Source organism: Urtica dioica, chromosome 1, assembly GCF_054948205.1.
Source record: "Urtica dioica subsp. dioica isolate 48M chromosome 1, U.dioica_male_clone48M_v1_H2, whole genome shotgun sequence".
NCBI lineage: Eukaryota > Viridiplantae > Streptophyta > Magnoliopsida > Rosales > Urticaceae > Urtica > Urtica dioica.
The window spans coordinates 15,849,828-15,862,864 of record NC_142756.1 but is presented as its reverse complement, the minus strand read 5'-3'; the positions used below and the strand labels follow the sequence as shown (position 1 = coordinate 15,862,864).

The following is a 13,037-nucleotide window of genomic DNA, read 5'->3' as shown; positions in this document are numbered from 1 at the left end:
TATAATAGTCACTATTTTAAAAATATTACAGTTAAAACACGTTTTATTTTTTGTAATTTCACCCAATTTAGTTTGTATTTATTTATTTATTGCGGCATTTAAATATTGACTTACCAATGGAAGAGACATGGTCGTTTGTGGTGTCTCGAACTATTTCAAAATTCGTGTTGGGTCGAGAAGTCCATGAACCTGGTTTGTAATGACACCACAAGAAGTAACTGAATCGATCATTAACACAGTGTTGGAGTCACATCGTATAACTCAATCAAGAGAATTTTAGAACGTCATATTGATGCAATATTCTATTGGGGAAAAGACTTGAAATAAAGTTTATTCATCTGTGTGGTTACGAAAAATAAGCTTATAAAAGCGCAGGCATACACGAGAGTTTATTTAAAAGTTACATGCTTTGTTGTTTATTCTCAATTGACCAACTATCATTGTCTTCAAAATGCGACGGTTGTAGTAATTACGGGCTTTTTGAATGTAATATGATTGACATATATTTTAAGGGTGGAAATATTACTAGAATGATGGTCCCTAATGTTTATTTATCATACCAATAATTTGTTTCGAGTTGATTGATAACATCCACTACAACATTTTCAACATTTACCGACGATTTTTTTCGTCGGTAATAACCCGGAAATCGTCGCTAAATGTATTTAGCGACGATTTTAGCGACGATAATAATCGTCGCTAATTGTCCGTGCCTAAATATATTTAGCGACGATTTATTCGTCGGTAAATATTTAGTGACGATATTAGCGACGATAAAGTCGTCCCTAAATGTTGTGACGAGAAGTTTTTTTTCAATTTGAAACAGATAATTAGCGACGACTTTTTCGTCGCTAATTAGCGCGGGAAAAATTCCCGCGTGAATTAGCGACGACAAAGTCGTCGCTAAATGTTGTGACGAGAAGTTTTTTTCGTTTTGAAACAGATAATTAGCGACGACTTTGTCGTCGCTAATTGGATGATGTAGGAAGCGATGAAGTACGGGGTGATATAAGCACATTTGTTATTAAGTTTGACACGAACAAAGCATACGACGTATGACGAAAATCGACTAATAAGTTACACTCGATGATCAATTTTATTATTTTTAACATATTATTTATGAGGATTGTGCCTTTAGGCTCTTTACTTAGGGCGGTTAAGTGGACGCTATTTAGCCATCTCGCCTTACAACAGAATAAGTGGCAGGAAGAGCTGGGACAAGGCTGGTCTCCCTTTTCTTGACCAGCCAGCGATCACAGAATTTTACATAAAAAAATCATATTACCATAAAATTACTAATAAACGGTCAAAGAAGATTAAAATATCGAGAGGTAAAATAATATTTCTTAGCGGGAAAGTTTACTGATCATCATCAACAGCACCTTTTTTTCTTCCGTGTTTTAATCAAAACTATGATCTAAAGTTCTTTCAGAACACGGAAACGACACTGGGACATTCTTCATCGTAGAGACATCAAAGAGCTCCATAAACCTTTGATCCGCAACCCGAGCTTTGGCGGCTGCAAACCTCTGGTACTCGTCAAACACCGATGACAGACACCATTTTTGCAGTTTTCTGATGCAACCAACCACGCAGCCGGTTCGGTGCTGAAAATCATTGCAAGCAATTTCCTAAATCATTTATATATATGTATGTATGTATATACAAGACTGAGCTATGATTTCGAGAAGGAAAAAAGGGACATTTCTTCTCTTACCTTTCCTCTTTTACAGTGTATTAACACCGGGTGATTCCTCACATCTGTTGAATTAATGAGCAAGAGTAAAATGTCATAATTTGCAATATAATTCTGAAGCTAGTACAATTATGTGGTTATTGAAGTACCTAGAGCAACTTTTAGAGCCTCCCTGATCGTGTCTTCTGGGATGTTTACAAACGGTTCCTGCAAGAATAATTTGTATTTGATATCAGTCATGTACTGTTATCTATCACATTATAAATAAATAATAGGATAACATTTCGGTATCTTAGATCTAGTGTTGTTTTGTGTTCCAAGCAACAATAAATTAGTTTACTCTGGAAGAGCCAACAGATTCATTTACTCTGGCCGTGGGACCAGGCTATTTAAAGTCATTATCGTATTAAAGACTGGTAGAATAAGCACTCAAATTCAACTATTCATTATGTCTTGGCTCTTGAAGTCATTTCACATGAAATGCATGGAGAGTGTGGAGGTTTGAAACATTCATCAAGAAGTTTTGGAGGTGCTTCTAGTGATTTTAAATCATGTGAACTCTCTCTCTCTAACAAGTTTTATTATTATTATTATTGAGGGACTCTAACAAGTATTAAGTAATAACTAAACTTGCTATCATCATAAAAAATAGTAAACATAATATTAATAACAAAAAATTAGCCAAATAAACCACCAAAAATCTAAGAATTGCTAAATAGCCACTTTTTGTAATTTTTTTGTAAATAGCCACCTCAACTTAATTACGGTACTCAAAAAGACCAAAAATATCCAAAAACATTCCCGCCTATTTAGGTTTTTTTTTGTCTTTTTGAGTGCCGTAAATAAGTTGAGGTGGCTATTTGTATAAAATTTATAAAAAAAAATTGACTATTATACAAAACGCTATAAGTCAAATGGCTATATAGCTAACCTAATAATTCAACATTTGGTACATCACACTAATTGATATTGAAATCAAAGTCTAGGGCAGAGTGCTCGTATTTCTTTGAAGTACACCTTCATATTATTAGCAAAAGTTGAAACAATGAAGTAATCACGTTTGAGGAAAACGAGTATATTCAGGAAAAGAGTAAAAACGTGGGAACTTTACTATAGGCTGACAAACAAATTCAATGATAAAAAAAATCCTAAGGAGCTGGTTATTTGACGATCTGCCATATAATTTATTAAGCTAAGAATGACTAGAGAAAATGAGTTAAGAAAATTGTGAATTCCTTAGTTAAACATCACAGGACCACTTGTGTGCACTTTATATATGTATATTGGTTTCCTTATGGTACTGTACTTATCCAGCAATGTCTTAAGGTCAAATATAGGCCCATGTTAAGTAACAACTCTTGACTTTAATATGCTAAATCGACATCAAAGTGAAGCACATATTTAGGTTACCCAACATTATCTTTTGTAAGAAAATGGTACACAAACTTTTTTAATAGGCTTGTTTAGCATGTTTGATGTGCAAATCTTGTACACGTCAAAGCATTTGCTAAAATTGTATGTTGGAAACATTCTCAAACAACATTTTCTTGTCAGAATTTTGTAAGTTGTGACGGTATTAGTAAATAGGTATGAGATAGTTGGCACAGCATTTCTTCTCCAATTCAATATTGCAACGAGCTTGATTGAAAAACTTTATCAAATAGCCAAATCTAAGCAACTCTGTGAACTGAAATAAGTTTGTTTCTACCAAGCTACCATCTTTAAGTTATGAAATTTTGAATATATACACTAAGAAAGAAAGAAGAAAAAAAAAACGATGTGCCGGAATTAAAAGGCCTCAAAGATGTAACAAAAAAATATTTAGATCATTTCAGATGCAACAAACACTCTGCAGTAATATTATAAAAGCTTAAATTAGCTGATTTTGTAGACAATCCAATATATTAATAAAAATAATATTAATAAGAAAAAGAAGATAGCATGTGACAATTGCCGAGAATATAGGAACATTTCACACGCCATTTGTCTAACTCAAGCCAAAACATATAGAAAGAATTCACATTTCACAGACATAAAATGCAATATATATAGAACTATATAGAAACACACACGTACCTTATAACCTTCAATACCAAATTGATAAAGCTTAATCCCATTGGACTTGAGGAACTCCATGTTGGTCTCTGGATATGGCTCTGGACACATACATCTATATATATAACAAACGTAATAATCACATTAATTGCACAACTAATCCTAATTATACCAGATGCCTCAAAACGTCATCCAATTCTCCATATTTCAAATCAGTAACACGTAAGAGTCAATCTAAAACCAATTCCACTTCCTAAACCTAAATCAATCGAGAATCGCACTTGCGTGGAATCGGAGATCGGCTTACATGATGGAGCGAAGGGAGAGAGTCTGAAGGAAGGAAAAGTTGGCGGAGTCTGGGAATCCGGACCTGAAGATGCCATTGTCGACCATGGCGAAGTTCAGCGGAGGTGTGAACAGATCTTCTCCGTCGTCTGAAGTGACGGCGATGGCGGTCTCCGGTGCCGGCGAATCTCTGAGGTCGACGGTTCTGCACATCTTGTTCTGCTCCACTTTCATAATATAAAGCTCTGCTAAGAGATTCAGACGAAGAAGTGGCTCCAAGCTATTTATAGAGATTCTAACAAAGGAAACAAACACTAAAATTAGAAAAAACAAAGTGAATAAAAGGCCTCGGCTTGGCTTGGGATCGCCTAGTATATTCCTTTCTCTTTTCCGAAATTCAATACATTAAAATAAGTAAATAAAAAAAACGTTTTAAGTGAATATGTATATTTCATTATTTCTAGGGAAAAAAAAAAAAAAAAAAAAAAAAAAGGTAAATGATGACTCAGAGCTTACTCTGCACTAAAACTCTATTAGTAGACGCTAGCAATAAGATTTCCGTTCATTTTAACGAAATACATACATATATATATATATATATATATATATATATATTTTATATATATTGAATATCAATATTTTCTAAGTTTATGAGATAATGATTTTTTATTATTTTAAAAAAACAATGAGACATAATGATTTGGTCACTATGGTTAATTTTATTTAGAAAATTGATAGTCGTATTTTCACTATCTTTTAATTTTGTGATGTTCTATTCAATTATTTCTCATGATGTGTTTTAATTGGATGAGTTCAATTTTCAAGAATAGATGGTATTTGAAAGCCATAATAAATTTGATTGATACATTTTGCACTTGTGTCATTTTCTGAAAAATGTTTTGTACATATCATATTTAGGACATTTCAATATTAACAGGGATTAATTCTTAGATGTATATATAGTGACTCATTTTGTTTTTAATAATTCTGAAGGTGGTCTCAAAATCTAAAAACAAAAAACAACTTTTCATACCAAGTAATTCAGATCTAACTAATCAATGCTTACTAAAAAAAGTTCTGGTTAAAATAATCTATAAATTATAGTTCAAATAAAATGAAAACTATATAATAACAGAATTTTTTTTATGGTTCAAATGAAATAAGCTAAATAATATAATCAAAACAATTAATCTTACTATTTTCATTCAATATGGTTCATACAATAACATACTAAGAATTGGTTCATACACCTATTCGTATAAATTTATGAATTTTGTTAACAAAAAATAAATAAATTTATAAATTTTAAACCATGTTAGACAACCAAATTTAGTAAATAATAATTACTTCAATTAGAAAGAAAAAAAAATATATCATTTGACATCATGTTAATTATCATAGAATTATACCTCAAAATTAATTAGCAATAAGACGAGTTATACAAATGATATCTCCCATATTAAACATGTTATAACTAACAAAAAAAAAATAATTTAAAAAATTCGACAATTAATGTATAATGGTGAACTCTGGCGAAATTCTACAATAGTAGAAAGGATTTTTCATCCAACACAATTGGTCTACTTTTGAAGTCTCCTCACCACGGATCCGTAAGATTTTGAATCACTCAATTTCGAGTTCATATGAGAAATATATGAATTTTTGAAGTTTTGATAAAGGAAAAAAATTATATGAGAGAGAAAGAGTGTCAAATGACTGTTGCAGAACAAATGTTTTGAATAAAAGACAAAATAGAAAATCCAAATAGTTTATTCAAGTGATACATCATCTGTTTGATTATTTTTAATAAATTTTCAAACATTAGTTATATCCTATATATGATGTTTGGAATGACTTAGTAAGTTACAAATTTTTAAATTATATAATCTTTGTAATTAAAGTTTACTTCAATACATAATTTTTTTTTTTTAAATTACACAATACATAATTCTTTTTGTTATATAGAGTTGGGAAGGTCAAGAAAAGTGTCCAGTAACAACCAATGAATTTCTATGATTCATCTATGGCCTAAACAGCAACAAACAACACATAAATACAAATTGGCCGACGCAATATTAAAATATATTGTCTGGATCATTATTTTCCTTAAATATGAAAATTTAGAAATTATTTTTTTGGAAGGGGTTAGAAGGAACATTCTGAGGAATATGCCGATGCCCAAAAAGGCATATATTTAAATGTCTTTTGTTACATTTGTATTGTAGCGTTCTCACAAAGTACGAGCCCTATGCGCCACGTACTTTTTATTATTATTATTAGGGAACTCTTAGCAAAATAGAGTACATACCTTCACATGCAATTGGCTATAAAAATATATTTATCAACTTCTTTTTTATATATATATATATATATATATATATATATATATATTTTATCAATTATCCCACTTCTCACGGTCCATATATGATACACATGAATGATTAAGATACATACGTTTTATTGGTTTAGAGTTTGTAAAAATGAGATAAATATCTACTCAGATTTATAATAAAAATTATATGAATAAATTTAAAAGTTTAATAATAGGTTAATTAATATTATAAATTTATGATAAAACATCATTTTATAAATTTTATCATTGTAATATCAATATATTTTAAATTTTTAATAATGAAATAAATTAATATATATATATATATATATACAATTTTACAATACAATATAAAATTAACTAGGTCACACTTTGGCGAGAGCTTCAAGTTTATATATATAGTTCGTATATTCGGTGAGGAGTTTGCTCCTCTTGAAATTAAGGATCTTATGCTACAAGACCTTATATAATAGTGAAAGTTTCAACTTTTCCCTAAAAAAAAAAAAAAAAAAAAAAAAAAAAAAAAAACTTGGTGAGCTTCATTTATTTCTAGACAATATATAGGTCGTTTAGAAAATCAATAACTGAACCAATGTGAGACCGAAATTTGATAGTACATTACAAATCAAATATTCGAATCGGTTATGGCTCCAATTTTTAAATTGGATTAGTTGTAAATTTTGAATTGTAACAATATCGGTTATTTAACCAAATTTATTGATTTTCCTATTTATATTCGAAAGTTAGTCTCTCACTCACTTATTTTTTATTGAGAAAATAACGACATAAATACTAAATATTTTTTTGCTGGATACAGTTGTTTACCTAATCTTTTTCTTCAGTGGATAAATATTTATTGTTTATTTTTAGTGTAACCCAATACTTACATCGTTACTGTTGATGCATTTGTCGCATCACATTTGCGACACCCGCACCGCGGAGAGGCCCGGGTACATGTATAGTGAACTGGGTGGACGGTAGGCTTTCCTTTAGTCTCGAAGGAGATATCGCCTATGGGATTTTTCCCTGATACTGGAGGAAACTCCTAAGATTCCTCCAGAACGGTCGACCGTGAGAGTGTGGTTGATTCCTTGGGCAAATGAGTGTTCACGACGATCGAGGAATGGATTACTTGATCGTGGGTGTGTTTCTCCAGCTGCTTCGGACCTGAATCGTCCTCTTCGGTGGTGAGTCTTTCAAGGGTCTTCGAGGATGGTCCTCGGAGTCAATTCCTAGGTCAAATAAGTGTGCGCGGTCACCAAGTAATGGATTACTCGGTGGAAACCGTATTTCTCTAGGGGCCTTGGAATGGAACCATCTTCTTTGGAGGTGGATCTTCCGAGAGTCTTCGGGAGCGGGTTCAAGGCCAAATGAATGTGCGTGGTCACCAAGTAATGGAATACTTGGTGAAAAATCGTGTTTCTCAAGGGACCTTAGAACGAGACCGTCTTCTTTGGTGGTGGCTCTCCGAGGATGATGGTTGGCACCTTCTTCCACAAGCTCTTAGTCATCATGAGAGAACGTTTGTATGGCATTGAGCCTATGTAAAAGGAAAAAATGGTAGAGTAAAAAGAGATTTTGAGATTGATCTTCCTCCAATTCTAGGAAAAAAAAAAGAATATAATTCATTTTGTGGTTCTGAGATGGAGATTGTGGTATAAAGGAGGGTGAGGAATAAATTCTCCAAAGGTTTTCACGAAGAGAATTTGGGGCCATTTTCATGTGGTGGAATGAAGGGCATGTATAAGAGTTTCAATGTGTAGGAGTGTGGAAATTGCTTGTAAGGTGCCTTGAAGGGTTAGGATAAGTTTTGGATTGGATTGGTGAGGTGGAAGGGTTTTAGAAGTGTAAGACGGAGGCAAAGAAGAGGTGAGGGTGTTGTATGGTTGTTGTGCAGGTGTGGGGGTGTTGTACGCCACGTTTTGGTGAGGTGTGACACGAGGAGGTGTCATACGACACCTTGGGATGACCGCACGACACGTGGGAGTGCCATACGGGACATTTTTGTGCCGTTCGGCAATGAGTGATGTCGGAGAGTGCCATACGGCACTTTTTGGTGTTGTACGACGATGAGGGACACCGGGGAATGCCGTACGACAATGAGGACGCCAGGGAGTGACGTCGTATGGTAATGAGAGTGGAAACAGCCAAATAAACAAGATTCAATGAAATTGAGGACTCCATATATAAGTGAAATTCTCTCGTTTAAGACCTCAAACAGTTTATGTTTCTAAAATTGTATTTGCGGTGTATTGAGTCGTCGCAAGGCGAGCCAAGGCTGGGCAAGGTGGACAGCGAGGCACACAGGTAGAAGGAGGTGCATCAAGGCATGGCACGGCAAGGGCAAGGCAAGTACTCAATGTGTGGTACGACGAGGGCAATGCGTGACGAGGCGTGTCAAGGGCGAGGGCTAGGTGAGTCAAGGCGCGGCACGGCGAGGCATGGTTGAGCATGTTGAGACCGAGGTATGGAGAGCTTGAATGAGTCGTCTCTATGTCGCTTCTTGATTCTACTTTGTCTCGGGTTCGTGCGTAGAGTCATTTTGCTTTTGGAGGGTCATTACCAGTTACACGTTATTATGTTTGGACGGAATGATATGTGGAAGACTGACATTTAAAAATTATTTAATAACTTTTGTAAAAAAAATCAATGAAACATTAATTATATCGTTTTATGATAAATAAATAAAAACCCAAGTACCATGGATATTGTCTTGTTAGTTTGAAATCTGCATCTATTGACATGCACATGTTAATTATGTATGTAGATTTCACAATAATTCATGTATGGGAAAATAACACATTTATACCCTATGTTTTAGTGAAATGTCGAGTTTAGCCCTCGGTTTTCAAAAATGTCGAGTTCATACCCTCTGTTTTACTAAAATAACGAAATTATACCTTCTATTTAACTAAAATGATAAAATTATACCCTGAAATAGACAACTGTGTCACGAATATTCTTTTTATTGACTTTTCATTGACGTTGACTATAATATTTATATATAAACACCAATTATCTTTAGTCATTCGCGCCATATATGTAATTTATTTAAAAACTAAAAAAATAAACAACAGTCTCTTAATGGTGAAGAACACAGAAAGAGACAAATGGGTAAACATCGATAGTTGATAGTCATCAAAATCGCATCTTCGAACAGAGAATCAAGGATTCAGAGTTACAATTCGAACACGGAATGAAGTATCTCTTAGAAGGTATGATTTTTATTATTTAATTTCAATTTAAGGCTATTTTTTCAAAATTGAGAATTTGGAAGTTAGGGTACTGATTTAGATTTGATTCGGTTTTTCTTATATAAGAGTTAATATCAATGAAAGGGAGATTTGTGACGCTGTTATTCATTTCGGGGTATAATTTCGTCATTTTAGTTAAACAGAGGGTATAATTTCGTCATTTTAGTTAAACAGAGGGTATGAACTCGACATTTTTTATAACTGAAGGTTAAACTCGACATTTCACTAAAACACTGGGTATAAATGTGTTATTTTCCCTTCATGTATTGACATACCATGAAATTAGTTTTGTAGATTTTACATTAATTTATGTATGACCAGGAATAACTTTATAGCTAGATACTTTTGTGGAGACTCTCCAGAATATTAAGCAGGCACAGATTGACTATAGGGCCATGGGGCCGTGACCCTCCTGAAAAAAAATAAAAGCCCAATTTTTTAGCGTATTTAAAATATTGTAGGCCAAGAAAATAGACCAAAACACTTATATGAGCCTTTCTTATTATACAAGGTATTGATAGATAAAATTAGTACAACAAATGTCTCACGAAGAGCACTTGGTTCCGAGTACGCAGTCCCGAGAACTCTGAGTGTCTAGCCAAGATTTTCTCTAAATACAGACTAATCTAGTAAAAGAAAATAAGTAAATAAGGGTGCTGAAAGATAGATGAATCTTTGGGCTTATGCTTTGTGTGTGAAAAAGTGAAGTGTCCTCTTCAGTGTACTTTTCTTTAATCTATAGCCATGTTAGGATTTAGGTCGCTCTACTACAAAATTTCATTTTCTGGTGCGAAAAGGTATTCGGTGCGACATGTCGCACCTAAATGTCGCTTTTTTTCCTCTTCCAAAAGCTCTCAAGAACAACCAAACAACAAAAGAGAAACTTAAAAAAAAACAGATGTGTTTTTGAGAGCTTAAAGTCGAATATATAGGTCAAAGGGTTATTTTTCGGAGCATATTGGGCATTTGGAAAGGTTCAAATAGCCCAAAAACATCAAAAACGGATATAAAATCCATCCAAACCCAAAGGAACATGCGGCGCGCATGTCGAATGCTCGCGGCGTGCACTGGTAGTCTGGAGTTCCTCGCGGCGCGCACTTTTTTCCTCGCGGCGCGAGGATGCTTCTGGACGTACGCACTGTTTTTGTATCTGTTGTATCTTCTTGCTCCAATGTCCGATTTTCGTAAATAAATATGCGTTGGAAAGCTAAGAGATAGATCTATCTAATGATGAAAGAATATATCAAGACACTTCATAATATCAAATCATGCAGAAGAAGACGCCATGTTTCTTGATTAGCTCTAATTTGTCCGAAAAATCTTCAAATCATCCCAAAGTTGCTCCATTGCCCTCAAAACACTTTTAGATCATGAAAACCTATAATAACAAATAAAAACACAAAATATATCAAAAACACCTAAGGATTCGCTTCGATTCGAGTCCGAGAATGAGCGATTTGTACGTATAAAATGCACTCATCATCGGGTTTTGACAAGACGAGATATTCACAGCTTAATCGAGCTATGGTAGACAAAAATATGCCCAAGATAAACTTTTTAAAAAAAAACGGCATCATGCTAGCCCACTCGGGAAAAATATCACAATACAGTATGCCTACATAAGGGACATTATTCAAAACAAAACTAAATTTTTTGGAAAAATAAAACGAAAAACGAGGAGAAATGGAAAACCATATTGGCCCACCCGGAAAAACAGTATGCCGATGATGTCTAGAGAAATAAAAAAAAAATATTGTTATCACTTGTTCAATTTCAATCTGTGGCATATGCTGGAGCAATAGAAGTCCCACTTCGATCGGCACCTAAAGGCCAGCTCGTTCCCTACACTAAGGCATTCCATCGTTCCGAACTCGTCACGAGTTGTTCGACATCTGAACTCCCGACTTCAGAGTAAGGCGTGAAAGCAAGATTTGAAAGTCTACCAGGTGGAAAGATGAGCTAGTATCCTCTTGATGATCTTCTAATACTTGATGGAAGTGGATTTCTTCTCATCGTAAACTCTCTTCTCGACCTTGTCACCGAATGTTTGCTTCAACTGGTTGTGGTCAATCTCCAGGTCCTTGGGGGATTATTTTTCAAAGTTGACCTTTTGGACTAAGTGGTTGGTTGCACACTTAGGCTCAATCCCTAGTAATCCTCCCTTGAGGCTCTGCGAAAGGATGTGAGTGATCAAACCAATTTAAAAGGTGGCTAGTCAAAATTGGTGTATTGACATCTTGGCTAAGCATTAATGATTTTTCATTTACTTATAAATTGAGATTTTTTGCGGCCTTCTCTTGAGGGAGTAAATTATCGTTTGGTTTATAACACCTTTGGATTTTATCAAGTCTTAAATAAAACTTAAATTCTAAACCAAAGACTAATCATAAACTTGTTTCAACTTTTATAGGCAATATGTCTGTCAACCCTCTCTCAACCATTCTTTTCTCGAATAAACTCGAAGGCGACAATTACGTCAACTGGAAACGTAACTTCGACATAGTCCTTACTGTCGACAAGCACAAATGGGTTCTCACCACCCTCTGTCCTCAAACGAATGAAGATTCGACACAAGAGGAAAAAGATGCCCTGGCGGCCTGGCTTCGATCCGATGAGATTGCGAGGTGCTATATTTTGGCATTTATGAACAATGTGTTGTGTTGAAATCGAGCTCGTCAGCTCGCCCTTCCGCGTCGAGCTCGTCAGCTCGCCCTTCCACGTCGAGCTTGCCTCGGAAGTCCTCTCCTTGGAACTCATTCCACATGGGAAATTGTCTCATTTATTTCTCATGTTATTTCCTATGTCTTGCTCTCTGTGTATATTTATTATTCTCTTTTTCCTAGAAGTAGTTATTACACATGTATTTATTACACTCTCTCTTGTACCCACAATATATATAAATAGGTGATACAAATTAATATCAAAATATAAGAAATATTCGAAGTCTCGGAACACTCTCTCTTTTCTCCGATTCTCTCTTTCTTTATCTTCTCTCCAGATTCGACTCTCTCTCTCTCTAAACTTCAACATGGTATCAGAGCAGGGAAAATCAACCACCATGAACACCACTCAGATCACGCCCACTCAGTCGCAATCTGAATCCTTCTCCCAATATATCACGAGCCACAAACTCAATGGCCACAACTTCCTACAGTGGTCCCAATCTGTGCTCATGTTCATATCGGGACGAGGTAAAGATGACTACCTCACAGGCGTGGCCACATCTCATGTGATCGAAGATCCGACGTTTAAGAGTTGGAAGGCGGAAAACAGCATGGTGATGTCCTGGCTCATAAACTCTATGCTCCCCGAAATCGGAGAAACCTTCCTCCTTTACCGAACGGCAGCAGAAATCTGGCAAGCAGCTAGAGAAATCTTCTCCAACTCAGAAGATATGTCCGAGCTGTTTGAAACT

The 13,037-nt window shown here is 34.7% G+C and overlaps 1 protein-coding gene across 2 annotated transcripts; it reads right to left on the bottom strand.

Moving 5' to 3' along the window:
• Nucleotides 1-1,324: 1,324 nt before the first annotated feature.
• On the bottom strand, nt 1,325-4,425 carry LOC149407505 (inositol diphosphatase DSP4-like). Of its 2 annotated transcripts, none has more exons than XM_089614217.1 (5): nt 4,059-4,425; nt 3,773-3,866; nt 1,846-1,903; nt 1,718-1,761; nt 1,325-1,631 (listed from the first exon to the last, which is right to left on the bottom strand). In XM_089614217.1, exons 1-5 carry the CDS (start codon nt 4,268-4,270, stop codon nt 1,401-1,403), a joined length of 639 nt encoding a protein of 212 aa, XP_089470343.1. In that variant the 5' UTR covers nt 4,271-4,425; the 3' UTR covers nt 1,325-1,400. The 2 variants fall into 2 exon arrangements, with proteins under 2 accessions (XP_089470343.1, XP_089470349.1); XM_089614223.1 differs by having other exon boundaries at nt 1,325-1,607; nt 4,059-4,421.
• Nucleotides 4,426-13,037: the final 8,612 nt, after the last annotated feature.

Bases quoted from the DNA above. Each gene is read 5' to 3' on its own strand.
- LOC149407505 (XM_089614217.1), bottom strand. From the start codon at position 4,270: ATGAAAGTGGAGCAGAACAAGATGTGCAGAACCGTCGACCTCAGAGAT. The intron at 1,904-3,772 runs GTACGTGTGTGT...TTATTCTTGCAG, and splicing joins TTGGTATTGAAGGTTATAAG to GAACCGTTTGTAAACATCCC. The intron at 1,762-1,845 runs GTACTTCAATAA...TTAATTCAACAG, and splicing joins GGCTCTAAAAGTTGCTCTAG to ATGTGAGGAATCACCCGGTG.